A 27,230-nucleotide genomic window follows, 5' to 3' on the forward strand; every position below is an offset into this window, starting at 1 on the left:
CCAAAAGACTGTCCCCCACTTCAAATGCCAATCACAAGTCCCAGGTTGTGACTATATGTTGTTTACGATTAACTAACCAGTTACAAATCTGGGTTCCCACAAGCCCCTCCTCCAGTTTGATTACTTTGCTAGAGTGACTCACAGAATTCAAGGAAACACTTTACTTATGTTTGCCCATTTACTATAAAGGATATTACAAAGGACACAGATGAATAGCCAGATAGAAGAGATGCCCAGAGAAAGGTATGTGCGCAAGGGTGTGGAACTTCCATGCCTTCTCAGCCCCTCCACATGTTCAGCTATCCCAAACCTCCCTGAATCTTGTCCCTTGGGATTTTAATGGAGGATTCATTCATAGGCACAATTGATGACATCATTGGCCATTTGGTGATCACTCAACTTGAGCCCTTTTCTCCTCCCCAGAGGTCAGAGGATGGAGCTGAAAGTTCCAGCTGCATAATCACATGGTTGGTTTCCCCGGTAACCAGCCCCCATCCTAAAGCTATCTAGGGGTCCACCAAGATTCACTTCATCTGAACAAAAGATGTTCCTATCACCCAGGAAATTCCAAGGGATTTTGGAGCTCTGTGTCAGGAACTGGGGTCAAAAACCAAATATTAGAACAAAAGATTATCCTAGCATCCATATCTACAAAAGTTTTAGGAGCTCTATGTCAGAAACCAGGGACAAAGACCAATATATATATTTTTTATTATTCTACCATATTACAGGTTGTCACACAACAAGCCCCAACCTTCCTTTGACTAAGCATAGAAGTGCCAATGTCAATTTCTGAGTTCCTCATCAATATACCTGTTGTAAAGGTTAGTCAGCCATGACATAGAAATGTATTTTCAAATACATCCATAGCAGTTGTTAAAGCAAACTAAATATGGCCTGAGATGGACTCTGTACTTTTATATTTGAATCCTTGTGGATGAATTGCCACCTAATTTAATAGGTAGACAGGAATGAAAACCTAACTTAGGGGTACGTGCCTGTAACAATCGCTGAGTCTTGGCCAATCCCAGGAGCCGTACTTAACCACTCATACACTGCTGAGTGTTCAAACTGTGTTCAAATAAGGCAAATGCTGAGCTGTAACCAATCCAGCTGTTTCTGTACCTCATTTCTGACTTCTGTACATCACTTCACTTTTTTGTCTATAAATTTGTTCTGACCAGAAGGCACCGCTGGAGTCTCTCTGAATCTGCTGTGATTCTGGGAGCTGCCTGATTCACGAATCGTTTATTGCTCAATTAAATTCCTTTAAATTTAATTCAGCTGAAGTTCTTCTTTTAATACCGTTTTATATTCAAGTTAAACTTACACTTCAGGAAAAAATCTAGTATAATTTTGAAACTTGATAGCCAATTACCACCTGTGTAACCTTGGATGATTTTCTGATTTTCTTTTATTTTTTCTGAGTCAGGGTCTCACTGTATTGCCCAGGCTGGAGTGCAGTGGCACAGTCTTGGACCTTGGTTCACTGTAACCTCTGCCTCCTGGGCTCAAGCAGTCCTCCCACTCCAGCTTCCCAACTAGCTAGGACTACAGGCGAATGCCACCACACCTGGTTAATTTTTGTAGAGATGGGGCTTTGCCATATTGGCCAGGCTGATCTGGAACTCCTGAACTCAAATAATCCACCCACTTTGGCCTCCCAAAATGCCTGGATTACAAGTGTGAGCCACTGCATGCCGACTGAATGATTTTCTCTACCATGTTCTTCTCTTCTATAATCTAACTCCCAGTGTGAATCTGAGAATTCAATGAGCCAGTGTACGGGGGAAGAGATTTTCTAGTGCTGTGCCAGTCAGTGTAGACACTCAAACAAAAATTAAGATGTTAAATACAATATTTACTACACATCCCCCTCCTCATTTTGATCTTGTTACTTAGCACGTTTGTTGGATCCAGTTACAAATGAGGAAAGACACAGATAGGGGTCTTCTATTTTATTCCCTTATTGCAACAGACTTTGGAATCATTTAGGCCCTTGCTTTACAGAGTGAGGTAACAAAGGGGCCTCCAGTTTTGCATCACCCACACTGGAGTTTCAATTCGAAGTCAAAAGCTGGGCTGTGAGATGGCAGCCACAACATTCACTTTTCCAGTAGGGACATGCCATTTTGTAGAAGAAAAAGATCATTCTTAAATGATCAAGGAGGCCGGGTGCAGTGGCTCACGCCTGTGATCCCTTGGAGGCCAAGGCAGGCAGATCACGAGGTCAGGAGATCGAGACCATCCTGGCTAACACAGTGAAACCCCGTCTCTACTAAAAATACAAAAAATTAGCCAGGCGTGGTGGCAGGTCCCTGTAGTCCCAGCTACTTGGGAGGCTGAGGCAGGAGAATGGTGTGAACCCGGGAGGTGGAACTTGCAGTGAGCCGAGATCACGCCACTGCACTCCAACCTGGGTGACAGAGCGAGACTCTAAAAAAAAAAAAAAAAAAAAAAAAAAAATCAAAGAAGAACTTCATGGCACAGTATTTTCACTTCTGTAGAAAAGACACACAAAAAGGATGAAAAAATGGTTGAGAGTTTGGTTTTATACACTAAGGTTTTGAGCCTTTCTTGTATATAGAAGATACTGGTGACTGCTGTATTGTAAACAGAATGCACAATAAGTATTCTTGCCCCAGAATGAATTCTCATCTCAAATGAGTCCCTTAAAATACTTCCATTTTTTCTAATTTGCTGATGTCATGGAAGAATAATCTGTCAAATCTATATTTAATTCAATTCTAAGCTTATTTTACCGTATGACTTATTAAACATAATGATGGAAATTGCTAGTAAGATCACAGACTTGATAAATTGTCACAGTTGTGACACAGTTGTCAAATCCTAATAGTGAAGGAATTTGGTTTTTTCTTACTAATACCTTGCTTTTTTAGCCCCTGAATTTGGAAAATTAACAGATGCATGTCTCTGTTTCTACTGCTATAATAAAATACCTGAGACTGGGTAATTTATAAAGAATAGGAATGTATTTCTCACAGTTCTGGAGGCTGGTAAATCCAAGGTCAAGGTGCTGACAGGTCTGGTTGGCTGGTGAGGGCTGCTCTCTGCTTCCAAGAGGATGCCTTGTTGCATTCTCCACAGGGAAGGAATGCTCTGCCCTCACATGGCAGAAGGTGGAAGGGCAAGTGAGGTGAACACTGTGTGAAGCCTTATAAGGATCTGAATTCCAGCTCACAAGGGAAGGCGCCCTCATGACCTATCTCTTAAAGGCCCAACCTCTTAATATCATTACGTTGGCCATTAAGGTTCAAAACCTGATATTTGGAGGTGACACATTCAAACCATAGCACTTATGGTTTGAACTGCAATTATAGAACAATTATTCATTTATTCATTCAGCAAATACTTGCCAAATACCTATTCTATGGCAGATACTACGGGGAGGAAGCTTCTAAAATGGCTCCCAATGACCTCAGCTTCCTGGTCTTTTTGCCTTATGTGAATCCCCTTCCCTTAGATGTGGGCTAGATGCCTATAATGCAGGAGTTGACAAACTTTTTCAGTAAAGGCCCAGATAATAAATATTTTTTGCTTTCTGAGCCATATGGTCTTTCTCCCGATTACTTAATTTCATTGTAGCCAAAAAAAGCAGCCACAGAGGCCAGGTGTGGTGGCTCACATCTGTAATCCCAGCACTTTGGGAAGCTGAAGTGGGCAGACTGCCTGAGGTCAGGAGTTCGAGACCTGTCTGGCCAACATGGTGAAACCCTGTCTCTACTAAAAATACAAAAAACATTAGCCAGGCACGGTGGCATGCACCTGTAATCCCAGCTACTCGGGAGGCTGAGGCAGGGGAATTGCTTGAACCAGGGAGGTGGAGGTTGCGGTGAGCCAAGATCATGCCACTGCACTCCAGCCTGGGTGACAGAGTGAGACTCTGTCTCAAAAAAGAAAAAAAAAATTATCCAGTAAGCAGATGAAGAAAAATACTGAATAAATATGGAAACAATAAGAAAACAAGAGACTCGTAAGTGAAATTTACTAAAGAAAAGCAACCACAGACAATACATAAATAAATGAGATTGTCTGTATCCCAGTTACACTTTATAAAATCTGGTGGTGGGCCAGATGTGGCCTGCTGACTGTGTTTGCTAAACCCCTGTTCTGATGAATCAAAAAGTGATGGTGTGTTACTTGTCACTTCTGAGGTTACGCCATGCAAGGGCTCTGGCTTCCATCTTGCCTGCCCGCTCTTACTCTCTTGCTCACTCACTTGGGTGGAAGTGAGCTGCCATTTTGTGAGCTAAACTATAAAGAGGCCCACATGGGAGGGGAGCCTCTGGCCAACAACCAGCGAAGAACTGAGTCTCTCATTCCAACACTTTAGGAGGAACTGTATCCTGCCAACAACCACTTATGTGAGCTTGGAAGTTAATTCTTCCCCAGTCCAGCTGTGGCATCCTCAGCTGACACTTGGATGGTGAGAGACCCTAAGCTGGGGACCCAGCTAAACTATGTCTACACTCATCACTTATAGAAACCATGAGATAATAAGTGTTTGTTATTTTAAGCCACCAAGTTTTGGGACAATTTGTTACACAGCATTAAATAAACAGTATGATAACCCCATTAGATAATCAATACACACTATGATAGTCTCCATATAACAATGAACAAAGGAAAATGCTGGATATTATTTTCCCCTCTTGGAGATTCATTGTGAACATTAAGCATATTAAAACATCCAAAACATCCTACAAAAAAGAAATAAGTTTAATATCTCAATCATTTAATCACAGATCCTGTTTTCTGGGGATATAGCTATTAATATCTTATGGCACTACTATTTGGAGCAATGTAAAATGCTAGAATAAGAAAAGAAATTATTCCATTAAAGAAGTAGTTATTGTCAGCCTGCCATTTCTCCCTGGGTTGACTAGCTAGTCAACAAAATTAGTATCTTCACATAATCAAAATAATCTGAGGCAGGCAGTGCATGGTGGCTTATTTCTGTAATCCCAGCACTTTGGGAGGCCGAGGTGGGCGGATCGCTTGAGGCCAGGAGTTGGAGACCAGCCTGGCCAACATGGTGAAACCCCATCTCTACTGAAAATACAAAAATTAGCCAGGCCTGGTGGTGTGCATCTGTAATCCCAGCTACTAAGGAAGCTGAGGCAGGAAAATCACTTGAACCCAGAAGGCGGACCTTACAGTGAGCCGAGATTGTACCACTGTACTCCAGCCTGGGCAACACAGAGAGACTCTGTCCCAAAATAAATAAATATTAATGATAATAATCCTGAGCCAGGAGCAGTTGGTCATGCCTGTAGCCCCAGCTACCCGGGAGGCTGAGGCCAGAGAATCCCTTGAGGCAGAAATTTGAGGCTGCAGTAAGCCATGATTGTGCCGAAGCACTCCAGTCTAAACAACACAGTGAAATCCCAACTGTAAAAAACTAAAGGAAATGGCCGGGCGCGGTGGCTCAAGCCTGTAATCCCAGCACTTTGGGAGGCCGAGACGGGCGGATCACGAGGTCAGGAGATCGAGACCATCCTGGCTAATACGGTGAAACCCTGTCTCTACTAAAAAATACAAAAAACTAGCCGGGCGACGAGGCGGGCGCCTGTAGTCCCAGCTACTCGGGAGGCTGAGGCAGGAGAATGGCGTAAACCCGGGAGGCGGAGCTTGCAGTGAGCTGAGATCCGGCCACTGCACTCCAGCCTGGGTGGCAGAGCAAGACTCCGTCTCAAAAAAAAAAAAAAAAAAAAAAAAAAACAAAAAACTAAAGGAAAGAGAAAAAGAAAATAATCCTGTCCAAATTTGTACATATATGCATGTACACACACACAATATACTATGCTATGCTCACATATTTAAGCCCACCAGCAGAGACAGCGACTATTCTTTCTGTAATGTTCAGCTCATTATATAACTCAGTAATCCCTTAACACAGAGTGTAATAACAATTTTGAGAACTTGCTAAATAAAAATCCCATATGTTGGCTCTTGGAGGGATTTCATGTAACAACAGCTGGGCATCTTATGAAACTAAGAATTTGTTTTCATTTAGTGTTGATTCAGAAGGAGGTATTTAATTTCCCACATTGCCAAGAGGTTTTTATCTGAACAACACATTATAATATAGTTTACCAAGACACATCACTGTCTTGCTTTTCACATGAGGAAACTGAGGCCCAAATACTAAATCACTTGTAAAGCCTTAATTTTGGGGAGTCAGAGCAGAGATCCAAATCTAGTGCTCTCTCTGCCTTGCTGCTCCTCTGTAACATTTCTGAAATTGTTCTAATATGATGCATGCCTAATATATTCATTGAAAAATGGTGCTTCTTCTCTTGAAATGTAATAAGAGCAGAGGCACTGCAAATGTCTTATTCTAGAATTATTTTGACTCTGAAAAGTTTCTTCAGCTACACCAAGCCACGTTGTACTCTCTCTTCTTGGAATTTATAGCAACAGAGGGTTGCTTAGAAACTTAGAAGTTTGTGATGCTTGAATACCAGCTAGAAAATCACTGACAAGTGGTTGTCCACCTTGAGTTTTACCAACTCCAGTAATGGATATAATCTCTGGAGACAGCTAGAGCTGTGGAGTAATTTTTTTCCCACTTAGATTGAGCCAAAATCTTCTTCTCTGACATCATCCACTGTTCTAATTTTGTCTTCTGGGGATTCACAGACCATGTGTAATTGATTTTATATATATGAAAAAACTTTCTATAGTTGATGTGTGTGTGTATATAGTGTGAGAAAGGGGTCCAATTTCTTTTCTTTTTTAAAACAGATAATCCGTTTTCTATAAATGAAACAATCCACCCTTCCCCTTCTGATTTGTCATCTAACAAGTGCCCCTGTATACCTGGGTCTGTTTTGGAGTTTCTCTTCTGTTCCACAGGTTTTGTTGTCTGTCCCCAAACTAATATTTTTATCATCTTATTACTACAGTTTTATAGTTAGTCTTGGTATCTAGAAACACATCTCCCTTCCTTGTTTATTCAGACTGTCTTGACTGGTTTTGGCCCTTTAAAGTTCCATAAATATTTTAGAATCAGCTTTGAAGTTTTACACACACACACACACACACACACACACACACAATATCTCTTGTTGCTGAGCTTGCATTGGATATGTAGATCAAGTTGAGGCAGTTAATCTCTTCACTCTACTGAGTCCTCTAATCCATGAATAAGACATATCTCTCCATTTATTTAGGACTTTAAAAGTATTTTTCAATAAAATTTTATAATTTTCTTCATAAAGTTGGCACTCTTAATTTTTTCTAGGTGCTCAGTAGTACTTGATATTATTGTAAATGATATCATTTTATAAACTTGATTGAAATATAGGACATAGAAAAACATGCAGATCATGAGTGTAGCATTCAATGCGTCACAGCATGCGGGAAGTGTAGGGCTCCCTCTCTACATCAGCACCAGCATCCAGAATAACCTCTTGTGTCCCCTCCCAATCATTACCCTCTCTTTCCTCCCCAAAGCTAAACCTTATCTTGACGTCTAACACTACAGGGTAGAACTTTGGTAAATGAACCCATGCCACATGTATTATTTTATTCCCAGCTTCCTCTGTGTAATGTGCTCTGTGTGTGAGTCATCCTTACTGTTTCGTGTAGCAGCAGACTGTTCATTTATGTATTCTATTATGTATTCTATTTATGTATTATGTATTCTATATATGTATTCTAATTATGTATTATGTATTCTATTGCATGAATGCATGACAGTAGATTTATCCACTGGACTACTGGTGGATGCTTGGGTTGTCTCCAGTTTGGAGCTATCCAGTGCAGCTGTGCATATTCTTGGTGATATATTTTAGTCCACGTGTATATTTTTTCCAGTTGGGTCAAGTTTGGCATTATTCTGGAAATAACGCCAAATAGTTTTTCAAAGTACATGTACCAATTTGTACTTTCACCAACTGTGTGAGAGCTCTGGATGCTCACCAACACATAGCTTTGTCAGTCTGTTCTGGATAACAAACCATTCCAAAGTTTAGTAGCTTGAAATAGGAAACGTGTTATTTTTCACAATTCTGTGGGTAGGCTGGCCTCAGCTGGGCCTTTCTTATGCTTTGTGTGTTGGGGGCTGGGGTGATTCATGTGGTTGCACTCACCTGGAAGCTTAGTTGGAACTGAAATATCCAAGATGACTTCATTTGCACATTTGGTGCTTTGACAGGGGTGGCTGAAACAGCTGGGGGCTGGCTCGAGCTCTCTCTCCATATGGTCTCCTGTCATCCAGGATCCCAGCCCAGGCTTATTTACATGGCAGCTGGATTCCAAAAATGCAAAAATAGAAGGTGCAAGTCTTCTTAAGGTCCATGCCCAGAAGTCACACATCATCACTTCCACAATATCCACTGGTTAAAAGAAGCCAGTGCTAGTGCAGATTGATTCAAGGAGAGGGAGAAGAATAGACTCCACCTTTTGATAGAGAACTGGTATGTGGGTACAGGGATGGGAGCAATTGTTCCTGGCCATGGGCACAGACAATATACCGTGTTCCTCCTTCTGGCCACAATTCATACTTGCAGCACACAAAATATATTTATTTCACACCAAGACACCACCATAGTGTCTTCCAATTATGGTATGAGGCTTGAAGCCCAGTCTCATGATCTCCATCAGGTCCAGTTACAAATGAGGCTCCTTGTTCATCACTCCTCTCAATCTGGAGACCTGTGAGCTCAAAAGACACGTTATCTGTTTCCCTAGACACCCAGCTTAAAATGGTGGCTTAGAGACTTTTTATTTCAAAATTTCCTGGTCCTTCTTATTTCAAGCTGGCCATGCTTTCATGAGAACAAGCCTCTTGACAATTTTGTGGGCTTTGTATGTATGTAATTGTAATTTATTCTATCAGACAAAATCTATATCCACAAGTCTCTTTGAGATAGGTCCTTTTCTGCTTTGGGCTATGGATTGGGGTGCTATGGGACAAAGACTTTAAGATTCTTTAAAACTCTTTTATAGTTGACCCTTGACCAGTGTGGGAGTTAGAGGCACATATCCCCTGTGCAGCTGAAAATTCACGCTTTTTTTTTTTTTTTTTTTTTAGATGGAGCCACGCTCTGTCCCCCACGCTAGAGTGCAGTGGTGAAATCTCAACTCACTGCCACCTCCGCCTCCTGGGTTCAAGCGATTCTCCTGTCTTGGCCTCTCGAGTAGCTAGGATTGCAGGTGCCCACCATGGCCAGCTAATTTTTATATTTTTAGTAGAGATGGGGTTTTGCCACATTGGTCAGGCTGGTCTCAAACTCCTAACCTCAGGTGATCTGCCCACCTCAGCCTCCCAAATTGCTGGGATTACAGTCGTGAACCACTGCACCTGGCCATGCATAACTTTTGACTCCCCCAAAACTTAACTAGTAATAGCCTACTGTTGACTGGAAGCCTTACTGATAACACAGCCGATTAACATATAATGTATGTTATGCGTATTATATACTGTATTCTCTCAATGAAGTAAACTAGAGAAAAGAAAATGTTATTAAGAAAATCATAAGGAAGAGAAAATATATTCACTGTTCATTAAGTGGAAGTGGATCATCACAAAGGTCTTCATCCTCATCATCTTGGTGTTGAGTAGGCTGAGGAGGAAGAGAGAGAGGAAGGGTTGGTCTTGCTGTCCCAGGGGTAATTTTTGTTTTCTTTTACCCTATTAATGGTTGTATATTTTTTTAGAGACAGGGTTTTGCCATGTTGCCCAAGCTTGTCTCAAACTCCTGAGCTCAAGCAATTTGCCGGTCTGAGCCTCCCAAAGTGCTAGGATTACAGGCATGAGCCACTGGACCCGGCCTAGATATTCTTTGTCATTAAAATTTGCCCCAAGACGAAACAGATTTTTTAGGTTAATTCATATCTCTCACCTTGGACAGCTAAAGGAGCCAATCAGCACTTTCTACATCCTGCTCAGAATTTCTTTAGCCAGGTCTATAAATTCATTGACACATTTTCTATCCTCCACATTAGTGCAGGTAACAGTGTTACTAAACTTTCCACTGCTACATAATGCCAGTAATCTTCTGACTAGCCTTTCTCTAGACTCCACTACACCATCTCGTCCACACCCTTTTAATTTCCACTTGCTTCCCAGTCCCAACGCCAGTATCATATGTTTTAAATTATATTATAGCAATACTCTACTGCCAGGTACCAATTTTTTTTTGTTATTGCTGGATATCAAACCATCCCAAAATTTAATGGTTTCAAACAATAATCATTTATTATTTCTCATAGTTCTGAGGGTGAGCTGGGTCCAGCTGGGCAGTTGTTCTACCACATGTGTTACTGACTGGAGCCATCCTATCCCACTGCTCTGCAGTGCCATCCTTGTCATAGGTCAAGTGTCCATATGTATGTGGGTCTGTTTCTGGAATAATTGCTCTGTTCCATTGGTTTATTTGTTTATTCTTGTGCCAATATCTCATGCTGTTATTTACACTAGCTTTATTTATTTATTTATTTATTTATTTATTTATTTATTTATTTTTGAGACGGAGTCTCACTCTGTCGCCCAGGCTGGAGTGCAGTGGCCAGATCTCAGCTCACTGCAAGCTCCGCCTCCCGGGTTTACGCCATTATCTCGCCTCAGCCTCCCGAGTAGCTGGGACTACAGGCGCCCCCCATCTTGCCCGGCTAATTTTTTTTTTTTTTTTTGTATTTTTTTAGTAGAGACGGGGTTTCACCGTGTTAGCCAGGATGGTCTCGATCTCCTGACCTCGTGATCCACCCGTCTCGGCCTCCCAAAGTGCTGGGATTACAGGCTTGAGCCACCGCGCCCGGCCTACACTAGCTTTATAATAAGTCCTGATATCAAGTAGAGTAAGTCCAACCACTTTGTTCTTTTTAAAGTTGTCTTTGCTAGTCTTGACCCTTTGTATTTTCATACACATTTTATAATCGGTTTGTCACACACACACACCCCACACTTGCTGGGTTTTCATGAGACTGTATTGAATAATAGATTAATTTAGAAGAATCAATATCTTCACAGATGTATACTCTTCTTTAGGTCTTGAAAAATTTTGTCTGGATAAACTTTTTAGTATTCTATGTGGAATACTTGTCCCACCTTGATTTATATTAGATTTTGTTTTTGTTTTTGTTTTGGAGACAGGGTCTCATTCAGTTGCCCAGGCTGGAGTGCAGGGATAAGATAACAGCTCAGTAAAACTTCAACCTCCCAGGACTCAAGCAATCCTCCCACCTTAGCCTCCAGAGTAGGTGGGACTACAGGCATGCACCACCATTCCTGGCTAATTTTCTTTAAAAAATTTTGTAGACACATGGTCTTGCTATGTTGCACAGGCTAGTCTCAAACACTCAGACTCAAGCAATCCTCCTGCTTCTGCCTATATTGGATTTTTAAATGCTGTTATAAATGATATGTTGTTGCTTATTAAATGTTGTTAGCATACAGAAAAACAATTGATTTCTGTATGTAAGCCTAGTGTGCAGCAACCTTGCCAAGCTTGTGAATTTATCTGTAGATTCTTTAATATTTTCTACATATAATTATGATAATTATGTTTGTAATACATAACGACAATTTAATTTTTTCCTTTTTTTTTTTTTTTTTTTTTTGAGACAGCGTCTCACCTCATCACACAGGCTGGAGTGCAGTGGCGCAATCTCAATTCACTGCAACCTCTGCCTCCCAGGTTCAAGCAATTCTCCTGCCTCAGCCTCCTGAGTAGCTGGACTACAGGCATGCACTACCACGCCCAGCTACTTTTTGTATTTTTGGTAGAGATGGGGTTTTACTATGTTGGCCAGACTGGTCTCAAACTCCTGGCCTCAAGTGATCCACTGCCTTGGCCTCCCAAAGTGCTGGGATTACAGGCGTGAGCCAACGTGCCTGGCCTATTTTTTCCTTTTAAATTATTAAACATTTTATTTTATTTTATTGGTTTATCACATTGGAAAGATCCTCCAGAATAATGTTAAATAAAGATAGTGGTAGTGAACAGAGAGAAAGTTTTATCATTTTACCATTAGTGTCATGTCTGCTATAGGTTATTGTATTTGCCCTTATTCAGATTAGGAAATTCCCTTGTAGTCCTGGTTTGCTGAGATCTTTTTGTCGTGAACGGGTATTGAGGTTTATCAGAAACACTTTTTGGGCCAGCTGCGGGGCTCATACCTGTAATCCCAGCACTTTGGGAGGCCAAGGCATGGTGGTACATGCCTGTGGTCCCAGCTGAGGCTAAGGTGGGAGGCTTGCATGAGTCCAGGAGGTTGAGGCCGCAATGAGCTAAGATCAAGCTACTGCACTCCAGCCTGGGCAACAGAGCAAGACCCTTTCCAAACAAACAAAAAGAAAACTTTTTGTATATACTGAGATTATCATATAATTTTCTCTCTTTTTTTCTTTTGTTCCTAATGAGAAGTACATTGATTTTGTAATTTCGAACAAAATTTACATAAATCCAACTTGCTGGTGATATATGATCTTTTTTATATACTACTGAGTTTGGTGTTCTAATTTTTGGTAGGATTTATGCATCTATATTTATGGTAATATGCTTGTAATATTTCTTTCTTGTAAAGTCCTTGGGTTTTGGTGTTAAGATTATATAAAGGTTATACCAACTTCATAAAAGAACTTGGGAATCATTCCCACTTTTTCTGTTCTCTGGAAGATTTTGTGTAACTGTAATTTCTTCCTTGAATGTTTGGTAGATACAGAAATCGGTTCCAGGAGTAGGATGTTGCCGTAACAACAGCAACACATTCTATATTATGTGGCATTCCAGTCTGACAGCATGAAATTGTTGTGGAAGACCTGAAAAGATGGCAATCCATGTGATGCAGTGAGAAAAAGTTGTAAAACTATAGCCTGGAATAGATTAAAGGGCATATTATATACCTAATAAGTTTGTACTGTCTGCAAAGAGGTAGAAAATGAATGCTATTAGAATGAGTTTATTACTACAGGCCACATTTGCCAAAGTACTAGAAGAGATAGAGGAGCTCAGAAAATATTTGGCTGGTTTGCAAGCAGGAATATAAAAGAATTCAGAGAGAGTCTCAAAACTCAGGGATTTGCACATTTGGAAGGAATAACTGATTCACATCTTCAACTAGTAAAGAAAAAACTGAGAAGACCTTTGAGCAATAAATGATGCTGAAAACTATGCCTAGGTAAGGACCAGTCAAAAGTATGGTTGTCACACCATTGTTAGGATCTCTGAATGGAACAAGGTGGTACCCAGCCAATACTTTGAGTTGGAAAAACATCTCAAGGAAGGAAGATGCAGGGTTTTGCTTTTTCTAAGGAAGCCTGATAGGCTCAAAATATCTACAGTGAGAGAGAGAGAAAAAAAAAAAGTCTCTAAATAATTGTGGCACATAGCACTGCTTAGAATCAAATACATAATTTGGGATAATTTTGAAAAGTTGACATTGTCAAGGGAATCACTGGCATGGTCTAAAAGAGAATGTGATTGTTGGAGACAAAATGATCACTGGGCCCCAGTCTTCTGTAGCTGCATTTCAGGATTGCTATGAATCCTTTCATATGTCGTCCTTCTTTAAGAATGGGACTATCTGCTGCAGTTACCCTTTCCTTGTTCTACCATGATATATATTGTTTACAGAGGCAAGGACCAGATAACTTATCTTTTTAGTTCAAAGGCATTTAGATCAAAGGGAGCTATACCTGTATCTATAGAGAGACCCTTGTGAATCGTTCTTAGCTCATGAGCTCTGTGCTAAAAATATTGATGAGATGGAACTTTGGGGTTGTTTTCCTTAAAAATGTGTGTTCTGCATATGGGAAAGGAAAGGAACTGACCCAAAGGGTAAACTATGATAGGCTGTATTACTATTCATGCTGTCATCTAATCCTCTCCCCTTGAGTGTGGCCTGGACCTGGTGACTTGCTTTCAACCAATAGTATATAGTGAAATTGATGGGATGTCCCTTCTGAGGTTAGGTTACAAAGAGACTGTGGCTTCCCTCTGGTGTGCCCTCTCTTGCTTTCTCATTTGCTCACTGCGATGGAAGCCTGCTACCATGGGAGATGCCCTATGGAGAGAACCATGTAGCAAGGAAGGCAAGGGAGGCCTCCAGCCAACAGCTGGTGAGCACTGCAGTCTTCAGTCCAACAGAGCATGAGGAATGGAATCCTACCAACAACCACATGAATGAGCTGCAGGGCCTTCAGTGATACTGCAGTCCCTGTAAACACCTCGACTGTAGCCTTATAAGAGCCCTTGACACAGAGATACTGGTTATGAACTGAAATGTATCCCCTTTCCCCACAAATTCATATGTTGAAGTCTTCACCCCGATTATTATTGTATTTGCAGATAGTGCCTATAAGGAATAAAGGTTAAACAAGGTCATGGGGCTTTAATCTGACAGGACTGATGTCCTTATAAGAAGAGACCAGGTGCAGCTCACATCTGTAATCCCAGTGTTTAGGGAAGCTGAGGTGGGAAGAACCCTTGAGCCCAAACGTTTAAAGTTACAGAAAGCTATGATTTTTATTTTTTATTTTTTATTTTTGAGATGGAGTCTCACTGTCACCCAGGGCTGGAGTGCAGTGGTGCGATCATGGCTCACAGCAACCGCTGTCTCCGGGTCCAAGTGATTCTCCTGCCTCAGCCTCCCAAGTAGCTGGGATTAGCTGGGATTACAGGTGTGTGCCACTATGCCTGGCTAATTTTTATATTTTTAGTGGAGACGGGGTTTCATCATGTTGGCCAGGCTGGTCTAAAACTCCTGGCCTCAAGTGATCCACCCACCTCAGCCTCCCAAAGAGCTGGGATTACAGGCGTGAACCACCGCGCCCAGCTCAGTGAGCTATGATTGCACCAGTGCACTCCAGTCTGAGCAACAGAAGCAAGACACTGTCTCAAAAGAAGGAAAAGGAGAAGCAGAAAGGAGAAGCAGAAGAAGGAGGAAGCAGAAGAAGGAGGAAGGAGGAAGGAGGAAGGAGGAGGAGGGGGAGGAAGAGGAGAAGGAGAAGGAGAAGGAAGGAGAAGGAGAAGGAGAAGAAAGAAGAAGAAGGAGAAGGAGAAGGAGAAGCAGCAGCAGCAGCAGCAGCAGAGATCTCTGTTTCTGCATGTACATGGAAGAAAGGCCACGTGAGGACATGGTGAGAAGACAGCTGCCTACAAGCCAGGAAGAGAAGCCTCCTCAAACCAACTCTACTGGCATCTTAATCTTGGAATTATAGCCCCTAGAACTATGAGAAAATAAATTTCTGTTGTGCAAGTCACCCAGTCTATGGCAGGTTGTTGTGGGAACCCTGTTAGACTAAGACAGTACCCTCTAAACTGTGCCTGGATTCTTGAACCACAGAAGCTTTGAAATAAGTGTTTGTTGTTTTAAGCTGAAAATTTTGGGAGTAATTTGCTATGCAGCAATAAATAATACAATAGCCTATTTTGTTTTTCTTTATATTCTCTTTGACCTCTGTCCTGAAAAATGGGCAGGTGGAATATCATCTTCTAGTACTTCAAATTCTTACTTTTGGACAGATGCAGTGGCTCACGCCTGTAATCCCAGCACTTTGAGGGGCCGAGGCGGGCAGATCATTTGAGATCTGTGAGTTCGAGACCAGCCTGGCCAACATGGTGAAACCTTGTCTCTATTAAAAATACAAAAATTAGCCAGGCATGGTAGTGCGCACCTGTAATCCCAGCTACTCTGGAGGCTGAGCCAGGAGAATGGATTGAACCCGGGAGGCGGAGGTTGTAGTGAGCCAAGATCGCTCCACTGCACTCCAGCCTGGACAACAGAGCGAGAGTCTATCTAAAAAAAAAAAAAAAATTAACAAAATAACAAATTCTTATTTTCCAGGTAAAGAAAAAGTCAACCTCCTTGGCTGATGAATCATGTCAGTTTCTTTCTTTTTTTTTTTTTTTTTTTTTTTTTTTTTTTAATTGAGACGGAGTCTTGCTCTGTCGCCCAGGCTGGAATGCAGTGGCGCGATCTCGGCTCACTGCAAGCCCCGCCTCCCGGGTTTACGCCATTCTCCTGCCTCAGCCTCCCGAGTAGCTGGGACTACAGACGCCCGCCACATCGCCCGGCTAATTTTTTGTATATTTAGTAGAGACGGGGTTTCCCCGTGTTGGCCAGGATGGTCTCGATTTCCTGACCTCGTGATCCACCCGTCTCGGCCTCCCAAAGTGCTGGGATTACAGGCTTGAGCCACCGCGCCCGGCCTAATCATGTCAGTTTCTAAGTATCATTTCCTGAAACCTTTCCAGTGCTTCCCATTTTCCCAGCTAAGTAAAAAACAACTTTTGTTTAAATTCAGATTTGGGTGAAAGTAGGTAAGAATAGAATAATTGCAATGATTTGAAGTTCATGGGATTTTTGTGTGTATTTGTATGGCTTATTGTATACACAGATGAATTGTATATATACACATGTAAACACATGAATTGTTATAATTCTGTCTATATGTTATATGTGAATTTCTATAATTATATAATTCCTATAAGGACACTAACATATTGGATATTTCTAGGTGATCTTAATTGCACACCTATTGAAATAAACCTGTAGTTTCCAGAAGTGGAAGAAAATTTGCTGAGACGTCAGCTGGGGATTCTTCCTGAAGAACTCCAGAAATGGAGAGCTTCCACACAAGATTTAGTGCCTGGACACCTTTTAGCAATAAGTCATTAAATACACAGGTAAGTTACATACTTTAAAATAGAACAAGTTTAATTCATAGGGTTAATTTTACTGTGATACATTGGGTCTCATGTTGCCATATTTTTAAAGAAAAACTTTCTAAAGAATTTAGCTTTTGATTCAGTTTAAACAAAAATAAACTTAGCTTTGTTCCAAAGACAGTCTCTTCTCACACCAGTCCCCATCTCCTACCTTAAGGGAGGCTCCAGATGGCCTCCCTTTCCACTCAGTACCTCCAGGGACAAAATAGAGACCTCCAGGACATACAGTTGCTGGAGACAGGGGAGGCATATGAGAAGGTGCTTTTGGTGGTGGAGGCTGGGAGTGTTCATGCATGTGTTCCTGTGTATTTCTGTAATCCTCTCTCCCCTCCTGTGCCAATTGGATGGTTCCATGTGGCCTGGGGATGCCTCTCCTATTTTAAGGTAATTCAGGAAGTCGTGATTTAATGGCTTATGGTGGCTCTGGCAATAGAGAAGGCGAACTGAGTGCTCAGAGCTCTCATGGGTGCTCTTGTGAGTTCAGCCTCATTCACCGGGAAAGGAGACTAGACCAGGCTGGGGCTAAAGCCTAACCTATGATAAGAACAGTGAGTTTGTTATCTCTATCTGAGCAAAGCTGGACCGAAACCCAGGTTTGGGGGATTCTGGTCCTTAATGTATATCTTCCCTAGAGACATGTCTCTGTTGGCTATTAAGTGATACTTACTTTCATCTTGGTGGGTGCTATGAAGATCCACAGTTGTGAGTTAGTGAAGTTATACCTACCTCAAATGGTCCTGTTCTCACAATTAAATGAGTGTAGCCCGTATATGTTTTCAAGATGAAATGTATGGACTCTGTTTCCCTAGGCCACATTAGCCTAGGTAGAAACAAGATCCAGGAATCATTACCTCTTTGTTTTCCAGAGGCCCTTCTTGGGCCCCTCTATAATTACATCCTTGCCAGTCTTTCCCATCAGCCCACCCAACAGGTCTGGGCCTGTCAGTATCCCTGGGTAAAAAGTTTAACCTGAAAGGAGAGACCTTTCTCTCTATATGTGAAAGCGCTGTGTGAACTGTAATGCACTCTGCAAATATTAGCAGTGAGGTTGCTGGTAGATTGTCTAAAGATTGCTTAGCAATTAAAAACATTGAACTGTAGAGCAAAATGTCACTTCCTCCCCTCCCCCTTATAGCTCTTTCAGGAAAGAGTGGCTCTTATAAGTCATTGGTTTGACCTCTGGACTAACAAGCAACGTCAAGAATTCTTACTCACGATTTTTTTAAGATGCACTAAATCACAGTTAAGGTAAGTGTAGCCTAATGATGTAATTAACATTGATTCTTAAAGAAAACCATACATAAATGTTTATATAACCTTTAAGAGATGTTTTGTTCCTAGGGGAAAAAAAACCAGGCAATTGATATTTTAAGGTTTATAAACAGACTCTTCCAGTGCCTGCTTTCTCCTTTTCTCCTTGAGGCTAAAGTGGAGCTGTGGGGGGATTTAACGCTTTCATACTACGGTGGGACTGTTTCATGTTGGCAAAAACACAATGGCTTCAGTCAGTGAATTTTTAACATTCTCTTAGCATATTAAATTTTCCTTGGAACCATCAGACAGACAATATATTGCAAATGGATATCTGGGACATAGGTAGGCAAAATCATTAAATAAATGGATGGATCTAAAAAATATATGACAAGTGACAGTGGTTGAAACATTTAGGAATATGAGCAAGACTTATACAGCCCTAGTCAAGGATTGCCAAGAGGGTTCTCTTTCTTTTTCTTCCCCTTCCCTCATGTTATATCTGTAATTTACTTTAAAACACTCAGCACAGACAGTGTGACATCTGTGAGTTGAAGTTATGCCCAGGGTCAGCTCATGTTCTGGTCAGGAATGAATACCCTAGGAGTCATTAGCCAGCTCTAGTTTGGAAGGTCAAAATACCTGAGTTATCAGATACTTTACTAATTAGCATAGCAAATATCAGGCATTTTTCTCAAAACAACCTGTGGCTTGTTAACTAGCCAGACGAATGTTAGAAACGGATTCTCTTTTGTGAAGTTAAAGGTATTCAAGATATGTGTGGACTGACCGAAATATTCGAGAGAGCCCTCCAGCTTGCCTGGGTGTGGCTGAAGAATCCAGCCTGGCTGGTAGCGGGTATGTGGCAGGATGGTTTTCCAGCCTTCAATGCCAAATAAATGGCCTTATGTTAGTCTGGAGGATTTCTGGTAGCCCACGGCCAACAATGAGGGTACAAATAATAGAATACTGTTTCTGAAACATTGTCCTTTCGAATGAACCTTTTACCCAGAGGAGAGAGAGCTGGGACTTCATCAGGCCTACAGAGGAGACTGTGTGAAGTTGTTTGGGCTTATTTACTAATGTTTGTTTAGAAAAACTCTAAGTATGGCATCATTTGATGTTAGGTACTTTCACTAGAACTTGGTGGTGAGGTTGCAGGAGAGGGTAACCTTCGGATGTCTTAGATAGCCCGCAAAAGTGTCTGGGAGTTGTGCATGATCAATTGGCATATTTTAGGTGGAGCACTTGCTTCTTGTTCTTTCTTACGTATTTTCCTGCCAGTCTCTTTTTTTTTTTTTTTTTTTTTTTTTTTTTTTTTTTTTTGAGGCGGAGTCTCGCTCTGTCGCCCGGACTGGAGTGCAGTGGCCAGATCTCAGCTCACTGCAAGCTCTGCCTCCCGGGTTTACGCCATTCTCCTGCCTCAGCCTCCTGAGTAGCTGGGACTACAGGCGCCCGCCACCTCGCCCGGCTAGTTTTTGTATTTTTAGTAGAGACGGGGTTTCACCGTGTTAGCCAGGATGGTCTCGATCTCCTGACCTCGTGATCCGCCCGTCTCGGCCTCCCAAAGTGCTGGGATTACAGGCTTGAGCCACCGTGCCCGGCCTCCTGCCAGTCTCTTTTGATCAGTCATTTTTTCTCTCCTCCTCATGTGTCGGCTACTCCTGCATCTGTGGGTACAAAGCAGATTGTTAATGGACTCTCCCAGTGGAGTCACTGGAAGGAGACAGGCATCTTCCTGGCTCTGTTGAAAGAGGCTGCAAAGACAGGGCACGGATAAATAGGCCCTTCAGTCAATGTTGAAATATCAGGGGGAAGAGACATTTTATGATAGTCATTGGCTATGTTTCCTTTTACTCCAACTTTGCAGTTTTCAAGATAAGAAAATAACAGATCAGACGTCACATTTATAACCACTTTGTGCGTCGTGTTCTAGGCTCAGGTATCATAAACCAGGCAATTTTAGTCATGACCACTGGAGGTCATTAGAGATCTTGTGGTATATTTTGAAGCAGCTTAATTTAGGCCTGGCATTTTGTCACTGGAAATTGCATCCTTTGTCTGGTAACTGAATTTTTTTTTCTGAGACAAAAATATAAAACTAACCTGTTCAGTGAAAGCATTTTTTTTTTTTTGGATAGCAGTAGCATTTCTTCAGAGAGCAGACTGTATTTCACAGTTCCATGAAATTCCATGATCATAACCACATGTTTAGACCATTTCATCAGCCCATAAAGAACCCCCCTACCCATTAACAGTAACTTCTCATCTCCATCCCTCTAGATCTGGGCAAACAAGAATTTACTTTCTGTCTCTATAAATTTGCCTATTCTGGACTTTTCGTGTAAATGGAATTAGACAGTGTGTGGTCTTTTGTGACTGGCTTCTTTCACATATTATAGTGTTCTCAAGGTTCATCCATTTTGTAGCACGTATCAGTACTTCTTTCCTTTTTGTTGCCAAATATTATCCCATTGTATGGATATGCTATATTTTATTTATCCACTCATCAGATGATGGACGTATGGACTGTTTCCCATCTTTATTTATAATAATTATTATAAATAATGCTGCTATGAACATCTGTGTCCAAGTTTTTGCATAGGGATATTTTTATTTCTCTTAGCTATACATATAAGAATGGAATTGCTAGGTCCCATGGTAGTACAATCATTTTTAATTATTAAGCATTTCTTTTGAATCATTTATTCCTGTAGTCTTGCCTACCCAATAACTGTAAATAAGCTTGTTAATAAATGAAATAAATTAGCATTATTTGAATGCTTGAAATCTTTATAAGTAAGCTAGGCTATATTTGTGCAATACCTTTCTTTCAAGGTAGAGAGACCATTGTTTTAGATGTTTTGTTTTATAATTTCCAAATAATTTTTGTTTTAATTCAGTTATAAACAGGGTATTGCAATATTGGTGGGAACTGTTATCACAACTGTCTTAAAAAAAATTCTTAATCTCTATGAGATATATTCAAATATCTTAGAGTTTTCTTTCCTGTCCTAATAAATATTCCCTATTGTTAAGTTTTAAGATGATTTCCTAAGTGGAATTTTATGATATTTAAGACATTTTTTTAAAGGTTCAGCTTCTTAAACCATCCTTCTGGCAAATTCTCCTTCTCACCACAACTAAAATGTCCCTTCTCCTGGGAAGCCTTCTCTGCTTGTCGTTCATGCCCAGCAACTTTATATCTCAATTGTGGCTTTTCCTCAGTATGTTATGGCCCCGTGTCATCCACATGACTAATGGTTTCCAGTGATGTCTTTCCCCTACCACTTGACTAGGTTGACCTTTCCTGTGACTCCTTAAAGGAAACTGGGTTGCTTGTGTCTGTTATGCTTGGAGACACCTATGAGGAGTCTGAATCAGTCTCCTTGCCACACTAGTTTAACCGGTTTTGAATTGCCTCTGCTTAGTGCCTAGTAATTCCTTAAACAAAAGCCTTTGGTTTCAGAGCCGGAGCTGCTCAAACTTGCAGCTTTCCTCGGTGGGTGGGGCAGCATCCATGCAACTGCATTCCCTAGAGGGGGAATACATTGATCCAGGTGTGTATGTGCGTGTTTGTGTGTGTGTGTGTGAGATAACAAACAGCCCATGAAGGATTCGCTCTCGTCACTTTTCTCCATCAGAGCAGACTCGAAATGGGGTTGGAGGGCAGAAAAATGTATCTACCAAGGTGTATTAAGAGAGAACAGCCCCGACTCCCACTTCCATTCTTCCTATGCAGCCTGCAAGGGCTCACTTGAGGACGTCTGTCTCAGCTGTGATCTGTGAGGCAATCTGGTGCGCAGTTTTTCAGAGACAACATACTCCTAGGTTAATTTTAAATATAGAACAGCCACATCACTCTCAGTTACTGAATGTCCATTCAAAAGGAGAATATTTCTGTGTGGAGATGGTGAAGATGTTAAAGAAAAAAAACATGGAATGAAACTTGATGAAGACAGTAAAGCAGACGTTATTGAGAACCATGGAGATAGCAGATAGCTATAGGGACTGCTACATGGGGTCAGGGGAGAGAGATTGGGCTCAACTTCAGATGCAGCATGGACAAGTGGGAACGGATAGCCAAGGAGCAGGCTGGGGCTCAGTGGATGGAAAATTACTCAAGGAAACATCAGGGGTAAGCGGGGATCTGAATACACTGACCCAACAGGACTCTTGCTGAAGACAGGCCAGGGTGCTCAGACAACACCTGGGGGAGGGTGGAGGATGAGGAACCTGATAAGATATCCAGGGTGGGGGTTCTTCCTAAACTGACTTAACAGGGCTCTTTACTAAAACAGAATTTTATAAGGAAGTGCACAGGTGGGTCAAAGGGAAGTTTCAGAAGCTTGACTAAAGTTTGGTCAAGCAGAGAATCTTTGTCAGAGAGGAGAGGGGAGTACTCAAAGTGAAAGTGTACACTTGTATCTGAAACGACTGTTTTCTAAATATCCAAGGCAAGTCTGGAAATTCAAGTCATCTTGACTTCCTTCTCCTCCGCCCAGTATTCTGCATATGTTCCTGCCCTTCTACACACGTGGGCTGGTTAAGGACAACCACATGAAATATTAGCATTTGCAATTGGGATGGTTTTTAGAGGTGAATGATGCTTAAAAAAAAAAAAAGAAACGAAAAAGAAAATCATTGAGTTTTAAAAGGAAAAAGCAAAAAGCAAAGCTCTTCGATTGGATGGATGGAGGGTAGGTTATTGGCCTGTATTAGGCAACATCCACTGGCTTGAAGTTCTCACTCCCATTTTGTGAGTGTGTGGAGCTGCTCTCTCTCCCTTTCTCATGTTGAGCTTCTCTGTCTACCGCTTGACACCACCTGACACTATGTGACATGCAGGACTTGTTTATTTGCTGTCTGCCTACCCCACTAGAATAAGGGCTCCATGACAGCAAAGACTTTGGTGACTCTTTTCATCTCTAGCACTTAGAGCCATACCAGGCACATAGCAGCCACTCAATAAATGCTTGTTGAATGAATTCAGATATCTAAAGCACTCCTAATTCCAAAAATGACAAAAAGATAATCAGAAAAAAATTTTCATTTGGTAGCTCTCTAGGAGGAAGGAGTTTTTCAAAATCTTCCAAGTTTTAATTAAAAAAAAATTAGCTGGGCATGGTGGAGGGCACCTCTAATCCCAGCTACTCGGGAGGCTGAGGCAGGAGAATCACTTGAATGTGGGAGGTGGAGGTTGCAGTGAACTGAGATCGCACCATTGCACTCCAGCCTGGGCTACAGAGCAAGACTTCATGAAAAAAAAAATTCCAAGCATTAGAATATAGGACATTACTAATACTTAGCATTATTCAAGTTTTCATTATTTAATTCAAGGTGGCTGGAGAAATCTTTCCCCTTGTCTTTCTTCAATTCCTGCTTACAGGGTTAGACACTGTTGATTACTGGCCCAGCCAAGTCATTCCACATTCCTCTCCTTCTTCCTGACAGAAACTCTGATTTTTCCCCCCGGGCATTCTATGCTTCAGGGGTGGCTGGTAAGTAACCCCACCCTACCAAGGGTGGGTCAGGGTTGGACTAAATTCATCACAATCACTGCCTCCCCTGGTTGGTGTCTGCTTTAGGAAAGGGCGTGTAGATATTAATTCTGCCCAAGGAGACGTAAGGGTGGACAGTCTTCTTGCTGAAAGAAACTTAAACAAGATTTGAGGATGAACATCTTCTCTTCCGTCCTGCTAGCTGTGGTCACTGTTGTGTGAAAACCAATGCTCACCGCAGTTAGTTATTTGAGAACTATTTTTGGGACAAGCCTGAGGACCAAAGAAAACGGTTGAGGATGGCAAAGTGAAAATATAAGAAATCCTTGATGACATCATTGATTCCTTGAATTTGCTAAATCTGAAGCTGCATTGTTTACAGTGAAAGGAAGAAAAATAGGTTGAGAATGGTCCATAACAGTCTATTTATCTAGTAGTCACTTCTCTGGTCATCTCAACTCTAAATTTTATCTGAGAACCATGAAGGAAAAAACAAAAACCTTTTAGCAGTGAAATAGATTCCTTTTACACACAGGAGAAAGGCCTTCAGACTCTCATGCATAGTCTAAGTATTTAATTAATTTGGGACTTCAATAAAGTGATTCAGAAATGAGTTATACATACTTCTAAGACCACGATACATATGTTCAGTGCTTTGAATTTAATGTCGACATTAGCATTAGGATCTGCTATGATACTTCCTTCTACCAATGGGAAATTCACAGCTGTTGAGAAGGGATGGTCCCTCAGAATCACTTGGAGTTTGTAAAACAGATAATGAACCTCACCCCTAGACATTCTGGCTCAACACAATGGAATGGGGTGGAGGAAGCTGTTTTTACAAAGTTCCTCAGGTGATCTGGTGTACAGCCAAGGGTCAGACACAGGGGTGGGTGACCTGAAAGCCCCAAGGCTTTTTCCATCTCTTGATTCTACTCCTCCTTGGAGTCAGGAACACAGATCACATGAACTGTCTCGACCCTTCTAGTCTCAGTGCAATGAAACAAAATGATTTGTTCCAGTTCTGTGGGTGCCTTTTTCATTTTGCACTTGTGATGCTACTTACTGGCTTTAGAATGTGTTTCACTGTAGGCAGCCCAAAACTTGACGTGAATAATGAAGGACATATTTTATTCTCACATCATTGAAAACTCCAGATATGGGTCTTCCTGCAGCGGAAGCTTCTTGCAGTGCTTCCGTAGTGAAACCAATGGCTTGTTTCTTCCTGTGCCTGTTCTGCCTCTGTAGCCATGGCTTTCTCCTTCCATTCCCTCAGATGTGTCCCTCAGATGTGTCCAGAAGAAAAAACATTTGTTTGGGCTTTACTCTGATCGTTCAGACTCGTTTAGGCCCATGCCCATTTCTGGCCACTTGCTGTGCCCAGGGGATTGGCCTATACCTTGATCATATGCTTTTCAGAGCTGTGGTGTCAGCTTCTTTAGAATTATGTACACTGCCAAATAGAAAATGGGGTTATTTCACCAATAGAAGGGTAAGTAAATGATGGATGACAAAAGCTAGTTTCTTCATTTAGCATTGAACAAATATTGACTGAGGACCTACCATGGACCAAGCATTGTTCTGAGTGCATGGGACTCAACAGTGAGCAGAGTGGAAAAGGGCCTGCCCACTACAGTTTATATTCTAGTAGAATAAAACTAAGATAGAAAAAGGGTGAACCCTGGAAGCAGCCAGACATCAAAGCTTCTAGCCCTTTGATGGGGAGGCCGAAAAGGCTCCACTGCTGGTTTTGAAGATGGAGGAAAAGGCCATGAGACAAGGAAGGCAGGCAGCTGCCAGGAGCAGGAAAAGGCACTGGGACTGACTGCAGCCCAGAGAAAGTGACTTGAGACGTCTGACCTCCAGAACCATAAGATCAGTCTGTTGCTTTAAGCCACTACATTTGTGGTAGCTTTGTTTACAAATTTGTTAGAGCAGCAACAGGAAACTATTATAAGCAGTGATTTTCTTTTTCTATTTTTCAACGTTTATTCTTTTTTCAATTCTTATTTTAATTTATACACATTTATTTAGCCCCAGCCATGCTGCAAGCACTCTGCCAGTTGCCAGGGACAGAGCAGTGAATAAGACAGTAGTGGAGACAGACATTATATGGTGAAGGAGGCCGGGTGCAATGGCTCACACCTGTTATCTTAGCACTTAGGGACAGAGGCCAGTGGATCACTTGAGCTTAGGAGTTCGAGACCAGCCTGGGCAACATGGTGAAAACCTGTCTCTACTAAAAAATACAAAAATTAGCTGGGTGCTGTGGTGTGTGCCTGTAGTCCCAGCTACTTAGAAGGCTGATGCAGGGGAATTGCTTGAGCCTGGGAGGTAGAGGTTGCAGTGAACTGAGATTATACCATTACACTCCAGCCTGGGCAACAGAGTCAGAGACCCTGTCTTAAAAATAAATAAATAAATAAATAAATAAATAAATAAATAAATGGTGGAGTCTGAAAAAGGACTGGGTCAGCAAGAATAAAAACATAAAACAGCGCTTAGATCACACGATAATGCACATCAAGTGTAAAGGACACAGGTTTCAGCAAAGGTTGTGAGATGGCATTAAGCAGGAGTGCTCAATGAGTGTCAGTCAGCCTCCTAAAGGGACGTGTTTGGGCAGCAGGAATGGTTGTTGAGGAGATGGAGAGATCCTGGCTGTACCCCAGACATGTCACTCTAAAACTCCACTATCATCACTTGATCTGGTTGCCTGCGTTGTTGCCAAAACAGTTTTCACCAGCCACGGGACTCTAACCCACTCTACTGGTTTCAGCTATTTCTGGCTCCACCCCCCAGAACCACATCACCTCATTGGCCCTAAATTATTATGAACACATAGGAAGTCAAACTGCAATTACGTAACAACAATACGTCTGTGTGCATGCATTATGCGTCATTTCCCATGATCCAAGACCAGCGTGGCCAGCCTGACATAACAAAGAAGTAGCTGTGACTGTGAGAAGTGACAAAAGTAATGGGACTTTACCTAGGCCAGAGGGTCAGGGAAAGCTGCTCTGAGGATGGGATATTTACACTGGAGTCTGAAGGACAAGTAGGAGTCAGACAAGCAAAGACTTAGAGAGTGACTGTTCTATCTGTAGGGGACAGGATGTGTGAGAGCCTTGGTTCTTCTTTGCCTGCTCAACACCAATACCAGGCTTTTGTAGAAGCATTAGAAAATACAGATAGTGCCGGGCACAGTGGCTCACGCCTGTAACCCCAACACTTTGGGAGGCTGAGGCGGGTGGATCACTTGAGGTCAGGAGTTCGAGACTAGCCTGGCCAACATGGTGAAACCCCGTTTCTACTAAAAATACAAAAATATTAGCCAGGTGTGGTGGGGGACACTTGTCATCCCAGCTGCTAGGGAGGCTGAGGCAGGAGAATCGCTTGAACCCATAAGGCAGAAGTCACAGTGAGCTGAGATCATGCCACTGCACTCCAGCCTGGGCGACAGAGCAGGACTCCATCTAAACAAAAAAAAAAAAAAAAAAAGAAAAGAAAAAAAGAAAAGAAAAGAAAATATAGATAAGTAAAAAGAGGGAAATAGCAATCACCAATAATCCAATGATCCACCACCATATACAGCCTTCTTTTTACATTCCTGCGCATTCGTATGACTATATATGGATCCGATTAGACCAATTATCCAGAATTTTTTTTTTCAAAGAAACTTCAATCACTCTCCTTATTGCTTTAGCCATATCCAGTTTTGCTCTCTCGTCCTCTGAAGACAACAGCACATGGTTCTTCATTTCGTTTACATCCCAAA

At 41.7% G+C, this 27,230-nt stretch overlaps 1 protein-coding gene across 1 annotated transcript in view; it reads left to right on the forward strand.

The window, feature by feature from the left end:
- Positions 1 to 27,230, forward strand: part of ECT2L (epithelial cell transforming 2 like) — a 111,768-nt gene that overhangs the window by 1,743 nt on the left and 82,795 nt on the right. Inside the window, exons 2-3 of the mRNA XM_010379507.2 lie at positions 16,490 to 16,658; positions 17,836 to 17,948. Of these exons, the coding sequence (XP_010377809.2) occupies positions 16,593 to 16,658; positions 17,836 to 17,948 (179 nt within the window). The 5' untranslated portion in view covers positions 16,490 to 16,592. The remainder of the gene's footprint in view (positions 1 to 16,489; positions 16,659 to 17,835; positions 17,949 to 27,230) is intronic.

This window comes from Rhinopithecus roxellana, chromosome 4, assembly GCF_007565055.1.
Source record: "Rhinopithecus roxellana isolate Shanxi Qingling chromosome 4, ASM756505v1, whole genome shotgun sequence".
Lineage (NCBI taxonomy): Eukaryota > Metazoa > Chordata > Mammalia > Primates > Cercopithecidae > Rhinopithecus > Rhinopithecus roxellana.